Source organism: Hemicordylus capensis, chromosome 2 (genome assembly GCF_027244095.1).
Source record: "Hemicordylus capensis ecotype Gifberg chromosome 2, rHemCap1.1.pri, whole genome shotgun sequence".
Classification (NCBI taxonomy): domain Eukaryota; kingdom Metazoa; phylum Chordata; class Lepidosauria; order Squamata; family Cordylidae; genus Hemicordylus; species Hemicordylus capensis.
In genome coordinates this window covers 263,584,434-263,602,805 of record NC_069658.1, presented here as the reverse complement: position 1 = coordinate 263,602,805, position 18,372 = coordinate 263,584,434, and the positions used below count along the sequence as shown (strand labels likewise).

Genomic DNA, 18,372 nt, shown 5'->3' with positions numbered 1-18,372 from the left:
CAGGGTCTGTTGGTTCCAGGGGGCTTGGGAATGTAGATTGGGGCATCCTCTTCATCCTTCCGGGTCTCCAGGTCAGAATCTGGGTGGGTCCTGACAAAGACTGTTCCCTTCAACATGCACAGGCATTCTGTCTGATGCAAAGTGCTGATTTTGCAAAACACAATTTCACAATGATGCCTCCAGCCCACACTTAGGAATAAGAAACTGGAATTTTCCACCCCCAAACAAGCCTCTTGGGCCTTCCCAAATGGAAGGTATTTTAACTGAGTATCAGGCACAGTTGACAACACTCCACTCAGGCTGACAGAGCAATTGGTGTCCAAATTGTACAGTGTACAGAATTCAATTTTGATTAAAGTCATTCTATAAATTGCCACAAATCACAAAACAATGTGATAATCATGTGAGTCCTCAAACCAAATGTTGGCCAAAAATTTAGCCCCTTCAATGTCACATTTTTAAAAAATAAAATAAAATATACAATTAAACAAAATTAGTGGATTCAGTTAAAATGGAAGTGCGGTCCCACCTTGCAATTATCAGTAATTGCTACAGCAGTGAATGAAGAAGAAACAATAAGCAGACAATATGTGTTGTTCACTTCAAATTTGTACTACATTTTTATTTTTTGGAAACACACATGTAACAATGGTCAATACCACCAACCCTAACACTACACAAATGCTTTTCACTCAGTTTTCAAAATGAAGGATTGTCTTCCCAGAAATATCCCGCAAATCACATAGCTCCTCTGCTTGTTTCAAATCCCTTCCGAATGGTGTTGAGAGATATTTTTGCTGCTGTCTCCTGAAATAGTTAATAATGTATAGGTTCATCAATAGGCCTTAACACAGGCTGCTCTCTGGATCCTCCTGAGAAAAACTCCTGCCTCACCCCTTTGAATTATCTCAGAATTGCTCCACAATATGTTTGCTTAAACACAATTATAAATACAGTAACAAGCTATAGAATAAACATAATAATTATTAGCTACACAATCCCAGCTTAAACAGTCAGGTGGAAACCCCTCATACCTGACATACTTAATATATAAGCTTATCAGCATCTGGATCCTCCTGCGGAGGATCTTATGCTCAGGCCACCTGAATCCTCTCAGAATTGTGCCTTTTTTTAAAACCACGGATGCTTACACTCATATTCTGTTTTATGGCCTACTAGTGGTCAACAAGCCCCCAGATTCTTGGGTTTCCAAGCCTTAAAGGAGCGGGATGGGCCCTCTCTCTCTTCCTGTAAAGCAGGCCCTGGGAAGCAGTAAAGACAGAAGGGGCACCAGAGTTCAATAAATGAACATGTGCCCCCCCCGCCCAAATTTTTTTGCCATGACAAGCACGGCTGAATTTCTAAAAATAATATTTTTGGTGGCAGCTGCCAACACCCCACCACCACCACAAAGCCCCCCACACCAGCACTTTGTGCTGTTCTCTCTCTCTTCCTCCTGGCAGCTGCCTGCCACCGCCACTTTCCAGCTGGCTGGAGCGATGTTAAGGGGCTGAATGAGCCCATTGCTCTCACGAGCACCAGGAGAGGGTTGAGCAGGCAACAGATGAGGGGCCCTCAGCGACCCTTCTTCTCAGGGTGCCCCCCATGATCTTGGAAAACGCCCACCCAATTAGGGTTATGCCACTGATGAGAAGGTGGAGGAAAGGTTGCTCAACAGTTGCTTCAGGCTCGTGGTTCTGGCCTTAGCTTTCTACTTCTTCCATTATAGCTGTAGTTTGATTTAATGACACTTATTAGTGCCTCTCTCTTTATTCTGTGCTGTCTAGAAAACAGTATATTTTAAAAGCTGTACAGAGAAGGCATAACCTCTGAGCAAAAACAGAGTACACTTCTCCAGTTGTACAGTTGTTTCCTCTTTATTTGGAAAGAGAGAACAAACTCAAGTCCGACTGAGTTCAGTGAACAATAAGAACATCAGAACAGCCCTGCTGGATCAGGCCCAAGGCCCATCTAGTCCAGCATCCTGTTTCACATAGTGGCCCACCAGATGCTGCTGGAAGCCTACAGGCAGGAGTTGAGGGCATGCCCTCTCTCCTGCTGTTACTCCCTGCAACTGGTACTCAGAGGCATCCTGCCTTTGAGGCTGGAGGTGGCCTTTAGCCCTCCGGCTAGTAGCCGATGATAGACCTCTCCTCCATGAAGTTATCTAAATCCCTCTTAAAGCCATCCAGCTTATTGGCTGTCACCACATCTCATGGCAGAGAATTCCACAAGTTCATTATGCGTTGTGTGAAAAAGTACTTCCGTTTGGTGGTCCTAGATTTCCCTGCAATCAATTTCATGGGATGACCCCTGGTTCTAGTGTTATGGGAGAGGGGGAAAAATTTCTCTCTATCCACTTTCTCCACACCATGCATGATTTAATAGACCTCTATCATGTTTCCCTGCGCAGTCGCCTTTTTTCTATACTAAATAGCCCCAGGTGTTTAGTTTAGAAAAAAGATACCTTCTCAGCTTATTAGGCTAAAATATACCCTCAAATTCTTTATGGCGCACAAATTGGGCCTTTTGATAATTTTACAATCTTAGAAGCAGTCCAAACAAAATTCTTAAGGGCCATCCTTCAAGCCCCCAGGGGCACAGCTAACATGGCTATCTGTAGAGAGGTTGGGGTTACCACCTTGAAAATGAAAATCTGGTTTTGTATAATCAGATTCTGGCTGCATTTGGTTTTCTTCCCAGTCAGTTTAGCGCCTTTACTATTAATTGACAGCTTTACATCTACCTGTAAATGAGAAATAGCTCTAAAGACGAAATTGCATCAACTGGGCACGTCCCAAGAAAACCTTATAGGGAGTGGTTTAGATCAGTCATTATGTTTTGTTAGGCAACGACTATTCGACATAGATCTGCAGGAGGAGTATGCTCGACTACCAAGGGGAATCTATATAGGCCCTCAAAACTTCAGCCACAAACTGGCTGAATACTTAGATCATATGTTTTTACCTAAGTTTAGGAGAGCACTGACCGTTGCTCGTTTGAACGCCCTTCCCTCTGCACTCCTAGACGGGAAATATAAATGAGTTCCATATGCATTGTGTCGTTGCCCTTGTGGCTCAGGAGATATAGAGTCAGTTCTTCATGTTAGTCTGTATTGTCAGTTTTATAGGGATGCTCGTATTAAGTTTATTGCTCCTCTCTTAAAGAACCATCCTGGCCATACAGATCAATTTTATTTGGATTTTTTACTGTCAAATTCTAAACTTGTTACTTCTATAAATATGGCCAGGTTCTGTTCTGTTGCATCCAAACTTCGTAGAGCTTGTATTAGCAATTTGAATATTTTGTAAATTATATTTGTATTATTTTAAATGTTAAGCTGGTCTAAGGACCGTTATAAATTTACTTACTTATTCCTGGCAATCAATTTCATGGGATAACACCTGGTTCTAGTGTTATGTGAGAGGGAGGAGAATTTCTCTCTATCCACTTTCTCCACACATGCATGATTTTATAGACCTCTATCATGTCTCCCTGCAGTCGTCTTTTTTCTAAACTAAAAAGCCCCAGTTGTTGTAGGTTTGCCTCATAAGGAAGGTGCTCTAGGGCCCTGATCATCTTGGTTGCCCTCTTCTGCACCTTTTCCAGTTCTACAATGTCCTTCTTAAGATGTGGTGACCAGAACTGTATGCAGTACTCCAGGTGTGGCCGCACCACAGTTTTGTATAAGGGCATGATAATATTAGCCATTTTATTTTCAGTCCCCTTCCTAATGATCCCTACCATGGAATTGGCCTTTTTCACAGCTGCTGCACATTGAGTCGACACTTTCAACGAGCTGTCCACCACGACCCCAAGATCCCTCTCCTGGTCAGTCACCAAAAGCTCAGATTCCATCAGCATATACTTGAAGTTGGGGTTTTTCGTCCCAATGTGCATCACCTTACACTTGCCAACATTGAACCGCATTTGATACTTTGTCACCAACTCCCCCCAGTTTGGAGAGATCCTTTTGCAGCTCCTCACAATCAGTTTTGGATTTCACTACCCGAAAGAGTTTGGTATCATCTGCAAACTTGGCCACCTCGCTGCTTACCCCTGCTTCTAGATCATTTATGAATAAATGAAAAAGCACTGGTCCCAGTACAGATCCCTGGGGGAACCCACTTCTTACTTCCCTCCATTGTGAAAACTCTTCATTTAGACCTACCCTCTGTTTCCTGTCTTTTAACCAGTTAGCAATCTACACATGTACTTGTCCCCTTATCCCATGACCGCTAAGTTTCCTCAGGAGTCTTTGATGAGGAACTTTGTTGAAAGCTTTTTGGAAGTCCAGGTATACTACGTCAACTGGATCACCTTGATCCACACATTTGTTTACACTCTCAAATAACTCCAAAAGGTTGGTGAGGCAAGATTTACCTTTGCAGAAGCCATGCTGGTTCTCTCCCAGCAGGGCCTGTTCTTCTATGTGCTTTACCATTCTATCCTTGAGGATGCTTCCCATCAATTTGCCGGGAACAGACATTAGGCTAACCGGCCTGTAATTTCCCGGATCGCACATGGATCTCTTTTTGAAAATCAGTGTTACATTTGCTACTCTCCAGTCCTCTGGTACAGAACTCCAAAAGGTTTGTGAGTGAAGCTTACTCCCTTAGAAGTGTGCATATAGAACTAAAGGTGTGCACAAACTGTGGTTCAAACTGGTTCAAGCACCTTATGGGAGCAGGGAGTGGGAACTTTAAGAGGAGAGCTGGTTCTTACCTCCTTTCCGCCACCCAGAAAGGAGAGCTGGTCTTGTGGTAGCAAGCATGACTTGTCCCCTTAGCTAAGCAGGGTCCGTTCTGGTTTCATGTGAAAGGAAGACTTGATGTGTGAGCACTATAAGATATTCCCCTGAGGGGATGGAGTTGCTCTGGGAAGAGCAGAAGGTTTCAAGTTCCCTCCCTGGCTTTTCCAAGATAGGGCTGAGAGAGATTCCTGTCTGCAACCTTGGAGAAGCCGCTGCCAGTCTGTGAAGACAATACTGAGCTAGATAGGCCAATGGTCTAACTCAGTATATGGCAGCTTTCTATGTTCCTATGTTCCACCCCATGCAGCTTCCTGCTGGGGCAGCACACGTCCCAAGTATGCCATTTAAAACATAAGTCAATAATGATGCCATGTGTGTGCTGGCAGCAATGCCATGTGTGTGCTGGCACCATGCGGGAATACTTGGCATGCGCTGGAGTACTTGGCATGCACACTGTCCTAGCAGGAAGCTTCATGGGGCAGTGGAAAGCAGGTAAGAACCTGCTCTCCTCTTTCTTCAAGTTCCTGCTCCAAAAAGATACTATAACCACAGTCCATGCACACCACTATATAGAATTGTATGATCAGTCTTCAAAATGTTGCTTGAAAAGAGATTTGCTGGGCATGTACTCCAATCCAGCATCCTCTTTCCCAAAATGTTCAACCACATGCTTCTAGGAAGCTCCAAAGAAGTACAGCAAGGAAACCCAACACACCATTTTCACCCATTGCCAACAAACTAGTATTCTGGCATTGACTGCACTTGAACATGGAGGTTCTATGTCAGAGCCAAGCTGCTTATTAATATGGAGGTGTCACTTCTTCAGTATGGGCAAGTGATGCTCTTTGCAATTTGAATTCCACGTATATTTAATGACAGTTTACACCAGAATACTAGTTTGTTGGTAGTGAATGGGTGTGGTTTGTAGAATATTCTTGCTCCACTTCTTTGGAGATTCCTAGCTTGGAGTCCTTGATCACAATTCTACACATGCTTCTTCCACAGAATTAAGTCCCAGAGATCTACCCCCTGCCCCCCAGTAATTTCTTCTAGGCTCTGCTGAGGGGCTGGGGTGGAGATGGAAAAGACCTAGGAATTATTGCCTAGGTTCTCTGTTGGTCCTGATCTTATGTGCATCTCAGTAATGTTTTCCAAGCTTTGCTTAGGGGGCTTGCTTCCCCTTTGGTGCAGGTAAGAGAAAAAAGAAAGAGAGCAGAGAGAGAAAACAAAAGGCCAAAAAAGGAAGGGGAGTAGAAAGGGAATCGTTGAACTGTTCAGGTGTTCCTAGACCCTTTCTGTCAGGCAGCTACATTTGGAACTGGGAAATCACTCTCCAGAATTTACCAGGATTTATCTCTCCCAATTCTAGCTTCAGAACTCTCAGTGGGTAAAATTGCTTATCTGTGCCCTTAGTTGACTTGGTCTGATTTATAGGAACTTCTGAGGCTAATAGCTCAGGAAATATTGGAATGATTTTTATTTCAAAGCAACACAGAATTATGCTTCAGTATATACCTTTTTTAAAAATGAAGGGATGTTAAAATGATAAGATACTTATCTGATGCATAAAAGTGGCCAACACTTTTTTTCTAGTGTTTAAGGGTAAATTATTAAACTGCTGCATCTCAGCCATTTTACATCAGATCTGCAGCAGATTTCAAGGGGTGGTGTTGCTTGTCACCCAGTTAATGTCTGCAAACTTTCAGGAACATTGGACTTACAGTTTAGATTTTTATGACCAATAGAATGTTCAGGGATTATAACCGCAGAATGTTGAAACAACTCCTCATCTTAACTACTGTGACAGTATAATGTGCAGACATACCTTTTAAATGACATTTCTTCTTTTGCAGTATTTCTGTTAAAGTTCATCTTTGTTCTTCAGTTGGATCCCTGACTGTTGCTGCTGCTTCTGAGACAAGAGATGTATAGCTTTTGCTGCCCTCAGACCTGACAATATTGTGCTGTCTAACCAACCATGACGATTGGTGGTGTGCTCCCCAGCAAAATAAATCCTGCCTTCTGGCTCCCTGAAAAGCTTACTAAAATCTGCAAACTGGAAGGGGGGAAAGGCAGCAAAGCCACTCATAGCATATGGATCCAGGCTCCAATGCTTTATCACTGAGGAGCCACACAGATCTTGGATTTCTGCTTTGTTCATCTGGTGAATAGCTGATAGGTCATCCATGACAATGCTAATTATTTTATCATTGCTGAGAGGCTGGAAGAAATCAGCGTCATCGCTGTAGACATAGGAAGCCAAGATAAGCCCAGTGCAATTTGTAAAGTTATGGGAGAGATAGTAGATGAATCGGGATGGACGATCGGTTATGGACTTCCCACCACGAATGCCATCAACAGCCCAGAACTTCTTGGTGCAAGCAAGGAAGACCTTGGTAGCGCTCGTGTAGTGGATGGATCGCAAGGCTTGTGTTCTGTTAAGCGAGAGAGGTGGGTCAAAGTGGATGAGCCGTGTGGCCCTTGCTGTGGAGGTAACAATGGCATAATCAGCTATCTCTGACAATGCTTTCCCTAATTTTTGGTAAGTCACATTGACTTTATCACCCATCTGCTCTATCTGGAACACACTGGCATTGAAATGCACTGGGTATGAAATATTTCCGTATATGGCATTTGGCAGCTTATCAAAGCCTCCAATGATTTCATCAAATCTGCAAGAAAAAAAAGGGTAGAAAAAGTGAGAGGGAGGGACAGTCTTCATGTGTTAATGTTACTTTAAAAAAACCTAGTGCTCACTACAGGCACAATCCTTTCACAGTGCTGAACTTTTCTTGAAATTGCTGGGCATTGCTAGGGGGAGCAGGTAGCCATGGCTCCAGATTATGAAACCTCTTGACATCTGGAGCATTCCTCACCCTCTTGATGATTTACCAGCACGATGAAAACTAATTGGTTTGATTTCCATCCCCACTTTTAAATTGAGTTTTTATTATCCCTATGTTATTGTTCAATCTTTTTAGCTGGTAATAATTTTTTATATTGCTTTAACTTTTAATTCCATCATTACTGACTTATGTTTTAAGTGAGTTTTGTAAGTGCTTTGGGGCACTTACAAAACTCATTTAATTGAGTTTTTATTATCCCTATGTTATTGTTAAATCTTTTTAGCTGTTAATAATTTTTGATATCATTTTAACTTTTAATTCCATCATTATTGACTTATGTTTTAAATGAGTTTTGTAAGTGCTTTGGGGCCCTTTTGAGGGCTTTAAGGCAGGTTATAAATATCTTACCAAATGAATGAAACAAATAGTCTCTATCTTAGAATCTCCAGAACATTTGACTATTAAACCACTTCTTTGAACCACTTAGCATATTAAAAGAATTACCTTATTATTTTGCTTTGGGGAAGGTCTGCTTCAGATTTGGGTTCAAGACGGGTGTGCACAAAACAGTTTTTTGTGGTTTGGTCTGAATTCGGACTGAAATGTAGACTGCGGACTGTTTTGGTTGAACTGACTGGCTGGTCTGGTCCATTCGACTGAAATTCGACTTGAACTTGTTTGGCAGTTCAAGGGGCTATGCTTGTAAAGGGGAATCCGGTGAGGATTCCGCTTTACAAGCAAAGGGTATCTATCTATCTATCTATCTATCTATCTATCTATCTATCTATCTATCTATCTATCTATCTATCTATCTAATATACCGCCTCCTCCAAAGACTCTAGGCGGTGGAATCCATGCACAAGCTGTTGCTGGGGGGAGCGCCACACTGGTTCTGACTCTAGGCCATGGAGGCCTTCTAGGAATGCCACCACTGGACTGGTAAGAAGCACCTTTCATCTACTTTCAAAGGTGCCCTCTTGCCGGCCTCCAGTCGCTCTTTAGAAGCCTTTTCAACTTAGGATTCCCTGTCCCCTTTGCTTGTAAAGGGGAATCCTCACTGGATTCCCCTTTACAAGCATAGCTCCTTGAACTGCAGTGAATTGTTCCGCCATGGACTAGGCTCCATTCAGTTTGATTGTGGACTAGCCAGCCTTCTTGAAGGCCAGTCCGGTTGCAGTCGAACTGGCCCGGTTCATTGTTCAAGACAACTGAGAGATTTTAGTTTCAGATTCAGTGAAAAAACTATTTTGAGCCAGTTTTTGAGTTCAATTTCAGTTTCACTCCTTGTATCATCAGTTTACTGAGGAAAGCAAGTCGGGCAGAGCCTGGAAACAACTCTGCAGCAGCCGGCAGAGGCCTTTAGTTTCAGTTGTTACTTCATGTTAAGTGATGAGGGTGTATGCCTTCACTCTAAGACAGATGTCTTAACAAAACAGGAATTAAATATGACAAGCCGATCCCGCACAGAGCATTTGTGCGCTCTTTGGGGCCGGCTACCTCCCCCCCCCCCGTCTCCGGCGGGGCCGAGTGCGGCTGCCACCACCGCCGAGCCGAGTGCCACCGCCTGTCGGGCCCGCCAAGAGCCGCCTCCACCATCTGTCGGGCCCGCCGAGAGCCGCTTGCCAGTCTTGGGTGTGCCATGGAATGTGCGTCCCGGCAGCCCAGCTGCAGAGGCGCCTGATTGGCTGGCGCACCCAGGAGAATTGGCTGGCGAGGGCTATGCCGCTGGCGGCCCGGTTCGGTGACGGTGGCCACAGGCCCGGCCAAGGCGGTGAGGCGATGGCGGGCCCGGATACTGGGGCAGAAGGTGGGGGTGGGGGGTGAGGTGGCCGGCCCCAAAGAGGCCGGATGCAGAGACTGGCAAGTGGTGGCAGCAGGCCCGGCAGGCCGCGGAGGCGACACTTGGTGTGGCGGGCCTGGCCGCAAAGGCGTCACTCGGCCTGGCGGTGGGCCCAGCTGCAGAGGTGCTGGGTCCGGGTGCAGAGGTGGCTCTTGGGCAGGTGGTGCCGGGACCGGCCCCCGAGGCAAGGAGCCCGTGGGAGGCTGGGGTGGGAGGGAACCGGGTGGCAGGACTTTCCTGTTCGCCACCTGGAAGGAGGAGCGGCAGCAGCGGCCCGGTAAGTACAGCTTGAAAAAATGCAGGGGGCGGAGAGAGTGGGGGGGGCAAGAGGGAGTGGGACCGGGGGGAGGGGAGGGCAAGAGGGAGGGGGAGGGCAAGAGAGTGTGGGGGAGGGGAGGGTAAGAGAGTGGGGGGAGGGCTAGAGAGGGTGGGGCAGGGGAGAGGGGGAGGGTAGGAGAGAAGAGCAGGGGGAAGGGAGGGGGCAAGAGAGTGGGGCGGGAGGGAGGGGAAGAGGGGCAAGAGTGTGGGGTAGAAGGGAGGGAGATGGAGGGAGAGGGAGGCAGGAGGGAGAGGGGAACAGCCAGCCCCAAAGAGCGCACAGATGCTCTGTGCGGGTTGGCTAGTCATATATAAGGCGAAAAAGCCAGGGAAACAGGATACATTGATTTTTTAAAAAGTTTTAAAATGTTATGTACTGTATTTTTTTATTTTCTACTTTTTTATTTTCTGTACTTTATTTATTTTCTAATTTGCTTGCTTTGTGCTATGTGTTTTAATTGAATGTTTTTATTGTGTTGCGAGCAGCCCAGAGAACAAATCGTTATGGGGAGGCTAACAAAGTTAATTAAATTATTTATTTATTATTATTGGTAGTAGTAGTAATAGTATATCATCTTAGAGATATGGAAGCAGAACAGCTCCTTGTATTATCCACACTGAGCTTTTCCTCTGCAAATGGAACCTTTCATTTGGGATAGAGTCCTGAACTGTGTGTCAGACTAGACTTTTTTTTAACAATAAATATGAACAGTTCTTTCTCAAGACTTTATGATGGCTTCATTTGGACATCTACGTACATTCCTAGAGTTGGAAAGAGACCAAAAGATCATCAAGTCCAAAGGAGAAGAGATTTTGTTTCAGCAAGAAGTCTCCCCAGTTTCCACAGCTATGATGTCTACTTACCTCTCTGAATAAGAGAAGATACTGTAAGATCTCATGCTCTCAATAAATGACAGGTAATAACCAGAATCTTCATTTAGCAAGTCCCCAATCATCTGGACAGCACCATGACTTAAGTTTGCAACCTTGATGAAATACTCCTTTAAGGGAATATGGTGAAAGACCATCTTTAAGTAAGCATGACATTAAGCAATATTCACTATACACAAAGATTAAAATACTTAAATATTATGGGAATTGGCCAAGTGAATTTGCAGTCTTATACAAGCTATGGTATCCAGAGATTCTCAGTGCTCTGGATTTCATTTCTTAAAAAAGAAGTTTCTAGTCCTTGTTTTTGAGAAAACATGATAACACATACTGTAGGCAATATCCGGGGAAATCTCAGCCAGAGGGCTGAACAGTTCTTTGGGTGAAGAAGGACGTAATCATTGGAACGGTGGGAATACATGAAGTGGATCTGGTTTTGGAGCTTGGTCTTAATTTGCCATTTAATGTGATTTTTATGATGCTGCAGTATTTTATTTTGTAACTGTGTATTTTTATATTGTATTTTTTTATAGTGTATTTTTATATTGTATTTCATTGTTATATGTCACCTTGGGAGAATTTCCTGAAGGGTGGCTTAGAAATATGTAAAGAAATGAATGAATAAATAAACACCTTAAACTTGCATATGTATGCATCAGTCTCTGTTTTTGACCTGGATTTTCCAGACACATGGAAGCAAATAAAATGCTTCGAATTAAAAGCCAGAGTGTCTCAGATCCTGCTGTTCTCGCAACACAATATTTTGCATCTTAAAAGTCAGACCATTGCCTCAGAGAACATTCCTATTACCTTGGTTGAGAAGGAGTCATATTTATCAAGCACGTAGCTACAGTTTGTCTTCCTCACTTCTTCTGCCACCTGAGATGAAGATCGATAAAAGATCAGGATTAAAATATGGGGGGTGGAATGGAGAAGGCAGCACATATATGCCTATAATACCCCCCCAAAAAAGGAAAGATTCAAAGAAAAGAAAAAGAAAAAGTGAACAGCAGACATTTTTCTGTCTCCCCCACCCTTGTAGCCACCTAATGGTGCAGCGGGGAAGTAACTTGCCCAGGGAACAAGAGGTTGCTGGTTCAAATCCCTGTGGGTAGGAAACACTTATATCGGGCAGCAGCGATATAGGAAGATGTTGAAAGGCATCATCTCACACTGCACGGGAGATGGCAGTGGTAAACCCCTCCTGTATTCTACCAAAGAAAACCACATGGCTCTATGGTCACCAGGGTTTAACACCAACTCGATGGCACAACTTTACCTTTACTCTATGAAACATATCCCTATAAGATGATTCTGAATGTTTTTCTTCTGCCACTCTGAGACTGTGGATAGGAAACAATTAGTTTTGACTACATACCATTGACATAAATGGGACTTGAATTAGTCAATTCTCATTTATTTCTATGGTGCTTAGTCATGACTAAGTACAGGTGAAACTCGAAAAATTAGAATATCGTGCAAAAGTTCATTAATTTCAGTAATGCAAATTAAAAGGTGAAACTGATATATGAGATAGACGCATTACATGCAAAGCGAGATAAGTCAAGCCTTAATTTGTTATAATTGTGATGATCATGGCGTACAGCTCATGAGAACCCCAAATCCACAATCCCAGAAAATTAGAATATTGTGAAAAGGTTCAACAGTCTAGGCTCCAGGTGTCCCACTTCAATCAGCTAATCAATCCATAACACCTGCAAAGGGTTCCTGAGCCTTTAAATGGTCTCTTAAATGGTCTGGTTCATTAGGAATCACAATCATGGGAAAGACTGCTGACATGACAGTTGTGCAGAAAACCATCATTGACACCCTCCATAAGGAGGGAAAGCCTCAAAAGGTAATTGCAAAAGAAGTTGGATGTTCCCAAAGTGCTGTATCAAAGCACATTAATAGAAAGTTATGTGGAAGGGAAAAGTGTGGAAGAAAAAGGTGCACAAGCAGCAGGGATGACCGCAGCCTGGAGAGGATTGTCAGGAAAAGGCCATTCAAAAGTGTTGGGGACTTTCACAAGGAGTGGACTGAGGCTGGAGTTAGTGCATCAAGAGCCACCACACACAGACGGATCCTGGACATGGGCTTCAAATGTCGTATTCCTCTTGTCAAGCCGCTCCTGAGTCCTGAACAACAAACAACGTCAGAAGCGTCTTACCTGGGCTCAAGAAAAAAAGAACTGGTCTGTTGTTCAGTGGTCCAAAGTCCTCTTTTCTGATGAGAGCAACTTTTGCATCTCATTTGGAAACCAAGGACCCAGAGTCTGGAGGAAGAATGGAGAGGCACACAATGCAAGATGCTTGAAGTCCAGTGTGAAGTTTCCACAGTCTGTGTTGATTTGGGGAGCCATGTCATCTGCTGGTGTTGGTCCACTGTGCTTCATTAAGTCCAGGGTCAACGCAGCCGTCTATCAGGAGATTTTGGAGCACTTCATGCTTCCTTCCGCAGACGAGCTGTATGGGGATGCTGACTTCATTTTCCAGCAGGACTTGGCACCTGCCCACACTGCCAAAAGTACCCAAACCTGGTTCAGTGACCATGGGATTACTGTGCTTGATTGGCCAGCAAACTCGCCTGACCTGAACCCCATAGAGAATCTATGGAGCATTGCCAAGAGAAGGATGAGAGACATGAGACCAAACAATGCAGAAGAGCTGAAGGCCGCTATTGCAGCATCCTGGTCTTCCATAACACCTCAGCAGTGCCACAGGCTGATAGCATCCATGCCACGCGGCACTGAGGCAGTAATTGCTGCAAAAGGGGCCCAAACCAAGTACTGAGTACATATGCATGTTTATACTTTTCAGAGGTCCGATATTGTTCTATTTACAATCCTTGTTTTATTGGTTTCATGTAATATTCTAATTTTCTGGGATTGTGGATTTGGGGTTCTCATGAGCTGTACGCCATGATCATCGCAATTATAACAAATTAAGGCTTGACTTATCTCGCTTTGCATGTAATGCGTCTGTCTCATAGATCAGTTTCACCTTTTAATTTGCATTACTGAAATTAATGAACTTTTGCACGATATTCTAATTTTTCGAGTTTCACCTGTAAGTCTGGATCTTGCCTTTGTTTTTGTTTCCTAAATATCAACTTGGGGTGGTGGTACTGAGCAGGACTGTGTATGACAGGAAAGGCAATTTAATCCTTGGTTTTTGTGTGGCTGTGAACCTAGATCAAGCCTCTCTACCCCCACTCCCCACTCCAGATTCCCTGGAAGGGGCAACTGCTATTGGTGTCAAAAGTTAAGCACTTCTTGGCTGAAGTAGACGTACCAGGGTTGGCTGAGGAGGTAGCTACCTCCAGTGCTTGCTCCATTGATCCAAGTTTGAGGAGACCCCTTGTTGGGATTTGCTATAAACATTGTCTCAGTTATTTATTTGAATATGCTTCGCTATTTTAATATATCTATGTACTGGCTTGGGGGTGGAGTCAGTTTGTTTGGTCTACTCTTCAATTGTTGACTTGAATTCAAACAGAGAGGTTCTCCCTCTCTCTGGATAAGAGCCTGTTTATTGTTTTCTTAGCCTATGCTTAGTAAGTAATAAATATCAAACTCTTGTTTCTTAGTTAAAATTGCTTCCTGTTCAATTACTTATAAAGTAATTACTTTGCAACACCTCTGCCACTGGAGCCAGTCAGTGTCAGATTTAGGCACAAGCAAAGTAAGCTACAGCTTAAGGTTTACATTAAATGGGGCCTCTGAATTTTTTTAAAAAGAAGTTCTGATAAGAATTAATCTGCCTACTTTCCTTTCATTCTAATCTTAATTGATAATTACCATCTTCACAAATTAACCCACTTCTGCCTCAAATGTTCATGCATCCACCATCTTGAATGGGGTGGATGACATCATCACAAACTGCAACACTGTAGGGGTTGCATGGAACCGGTTGATGTGCGAACTGGTTCGTGGGGTTTGGGGGTTCAGTTTGGGGGTTTGGGTTAGAACCGAACTCCTCCCCCCCGGTCTGGCTGGACCAAACTGAACCCCCCTTCCCAGTCCGTGAATTTTAAAATATATTTTAATATATTTTTAAAAGTACCTGTAGCCCCTTTGGGGGGCTTCCTAAAGGCCATGGGGGTCCGCAAAGGTTCCCCCTCCCCCGCTGGCCTCTTAATTCACCGCCGCAGCCCGTCCCGGGCTGATTTTCTGGGCCATTTGGGCCTGCAAAGATTGGCACAGTGGCCATTTTGGAGGTTGCCACGCATGCTCAAATGGGCTCTGTGAGGCCTGGCATGGCCTAGGGCCTCGCAAGGACTATTTGAGCATGTGCGGTGACAATTTTTAAAAATAAATAAAAAATTAAAAATGGCTGCTGAAAACACAATGGCCACCACGCATGCTTAAATGGACCCTGTGAGGCCCTAGGCCATGCCAGGCCTCGCAGAGGCCATTTGAGCATGCGCGGCAGCCTCCAAAATGGCTGCTGTTGTGGTGAATTAAGAGGCTGGCACCTTTGCGGACTCCCCCATGGCCTTTAGGAAGTTCCCCAAAGGGGCTACAGGTACTTTTTTTTTTTTAAAAAAAATTAAAATATATTTAAAAATCCGCGAACTGGGGAGGGGGGTTCAGTTTCGTCCAGCTGGACAGGGGGGGTTGGTTCTAACCCGAACCCCCAAACCCCGCAAACCAGTTCACACAACCCTACCCCATTGAGGTGTCCCTATTTATCCCTGCAACGGTATCAAATTTGGTCCTAATCAGTTAGATGGTTCAGAAGTTAGCCTACTGGTGCCTCGAACATTCACACATCCATTACCTTGAACTGCGGTAGATGAAATCATCACAAACTATGCCACTGAGGTATCCTATGGGTCCCTACAGCTGTTCCAAATTTGGTTCAAATTGTTTAGACAGTTCACAAGTTAACTGTCATGCCCCCACTCGAGGACACTGGAGAGGAGTGGGGGGCAGGCGACTTACTAGAAGGTGGGGAGGCACCTGAGGAGGAGCAGGCTGGTGATGTGAATGGGGAGGTAATTGAGACAGGCCAGGGCAAGTGTTTGGTGCAGGAGGGGCCAGCAGGGCCCGGTGATCTTTGGAGAGAAGGGTCAAGATCTGAGCCAGGGTTTGAACGGCCACTATCTCCTCGAGGACGCAGACGGGAAAAACATCAGCAACAGGTGAAGGAATTATGGAGTAATTGGATCGCAAGAAGGCAGCAGGAGCCGGATTGAATCTATGGCAGCTGGTGGGGGTGGATTGTTGATTAAGTGCATGTGGCTGTTGATTATAAATCAGGCAGCCTGTGCCTTGAACAACTGCTGGAAACAACATGTCAAATCAACTTGAGCCTTTTTCAGAGAGACTGGGACCTTGGAATCTGGGCTTCTCACTCCTCACTTCTGTATCCCTGATGAGACTGTTAAACCTGTCTATTTAGCAGTAAAACTAAAACCTGAGTTGCTGGCTATTGCATCATATATTTCTGGCCAGCGCCTTCTGTTGAGTGACCTCGTGACAGCAGCCCACTTGCACTTCAAGTATTCACACATCCACCATCTTGAATTGGTGTGGGTGACATAATCACAAACTACACCACTGAGGTGTCCCTACGTGTCCCTACAGATTATACCAAATTTGGTTCAAATCAGTCCAGGCATTGTGAACTTGACACAGAGAGACATACACACACGTGGAAACACACGGAATGCTGGTTGATTTCATAAGCTTAAAGGAAAGTTGGCTTAAAAATGATTAAATTTCAAGTTCTACATAGTGTATTTTCATTTAAAGGTAATTCTAATCCAAATTGGCTTATTTGCAAGGTAACTGTTTTTATTAGATTATTAGTTCTTTTGCGGCATCTTTGCCAAGTAAAAATAAAGCTTTATTATTTCTGTTACCGTTGTCCTTTCTGTTAGAATGATAGGGTGGTTAAAAACAACAACAGCAAAACTATGGAGCCTTTTAAACTTGACATAGCTTAAGGTCTCAGCATGTCATAATCTGGCCCTGGAGCCAGTCATACAATCTACTGACCACCTCACAGTTCTGCCTGCTCATCCTGTTACATGTACAGATGGTACATGCCTGAGTGGCTTGGATTGTATAACTTTGTCTGTGGGGGAGTAAAGATGCTCCTGTGTCTTTGGGAGAGGTGTTGAACTAGATTGGTTTTTGGTTCCTTCAAGCTTTTTGGTTCTATATTTAAAACAGAAGAGTGTGCTAATAAAATAAGCTGAGAAGGTATCTTTTTTCTAAACTAAACACCTGGAGCTATTTAGTATAGAAAAAAGACAACTGCACGGGGAAACATGATAGAGGTCTATAAAATCACGCATGGTGTGGAGAAAGTGGATAGAGAGAAATTTCTCCCCTCTCCCCTAACACTAGAACCAGGGGCCATCCCATGAAATTGATTGCAGGGGAATCTAGGACCAACAAATGGAAGTACTTTTTCACACAATGCATCATCAACTTATGGAATTCTCTGCCACAAGATGTGGTGACAGCCAACAACCTGGATGGCTTTAAGAGGGGTTTGGATAACTTCATGGAGGAGAGGTCTATCAACAGCGACTCGTTGGGCTAAAGGCCACCTCCAGCCTCAAAGGCAGGATGCCTCTGAGTACCAGTTGCAGGGGAGTAACAGCAGGAGAGAGGGCATGCCCTTTTCAACTCCTGCCTGTAGGCTTCCAGTGGCATCTGTTGGGCCACTGTGTGAAACAGGATGTTGGACTAGATGGGCCTTGGGCCTGAACCAGCAGGGCTGTTCTTATGTTCTTAAGGTATTCAAACCTGATTGAAACTCTCATTGTACAGCTGCTTGGCAGTTTTGCCTTCCTCTGAGGGCTTCACATGATAACCCAAGATGCTGGGGTCCTTCTTAACCTCTCTTCCTCTCTTCCTGATGTTGTTTACAAAGTACCAGGTATTCTCATCCTCTTGAAAGAATTCCGTCAAATTCAAGCGAAACTTCTTCACATATTCACGGACAATCCTGGGGAAAGAGACGGAAACCATGGAACTAGCACAGTAATAGAAAGCCCTGTCCATCTGGCACCAAATGGAAAGCTGCAGTTGAGTGTCAAGGACATGGGGTGGATTGGAGAGGAGTCATTGCCCTTCTCATCTCTGGTGCAAAACCATATTCTTTGCCTAGCATTAGTCATTTAGGGGTAATTTTGTTTAATTTGATTTTGGAGCAGGTGTTCCAATCAAATTATGTTGTGATTGGGGTCTCATAGGGGGAAAAATACCAACAAGGTGTGCTGGAGAACAGGAGAGCTGGTCTTGTGGTAGCAAGCATGACTTGTCCCATTAGCTAAGCAGGGTCTGCCCTGATTGCATTTGAATGGGAGACCATATGTGAACACTGTAAGATATTCGCCTCAGGGGATGGAACTGCTCTGGGAAGAGCATCACGGTTCCAAGTTCCCTCCCTGGCTTCTCCAAGATAGGGCTGAGAGAGATTCCTTCCTGCAACCTTGAAGAAGGCGCCGCCAGTCTGTGAAGACAATTAGCCGGGTCTCACGATCGGTGAGACCCGGTTTCTTCGAGTGAGTGGGGAGAGCGGGCTAAGCCTGCTCTCCCCGCTCATGATCGGGAGGGAGCCGTGGGCGGCCGGATTGGCCGCCCACATGATTGCCAGCTCCGTGATGGAGCCGGCGGGGGCTGGGAGGAGCAGGAACCGATCAGCCCCCGCAAGCACCAGCATGCCCTGCGCGAATGTGCAGGGCATGCTGGCAAGACCCCCGGA

At 44.6% G+C, this 18,372-nt stretch overlaps 1 protein-coding gene across 6 annotated transcripts in view; it reads right to left on the bottom strand.

Moving 5' to 3' along the window:
- Positions 1-591: 591 nt before the first annotated feature.
- The window catches only part of LOC128344479 (L-amino-acid oxidase-like), a 29,600-nt gene continuing 11,819 nt past the window's right edge, over positions 592-18,372 (bottom strand). For all 6 annotated transcript variants that reach the window (XM_053294652.1, XM_053294651.1, XM_053294653.1 and 3 more), the window contains 5 exons: positions 17,412-17,613; positions 11,459-11,527; positions 10,622-10,758; positions 6,579-7,425; positions 592-807 (listed from right to left, as the gene is read on the bottom strand). In XM_053294652.1, the coding sequence (XP_053150627.1) occupies positions 6,615-7,425; positions 10,622-10,758; positions 11,459-11,527; positions 17,412-17,613 (1,219 nt within the window). In that variant the 3' untranslated portion in view covers positions 592-807; positions 6,579-6,614. The remainder of the gene's footprint in view (positions 808-6,578; positions 7,426-10,621; positions 10,759-11,458; positions 11,528-17,411; positions 17,614-18,372) is intronic.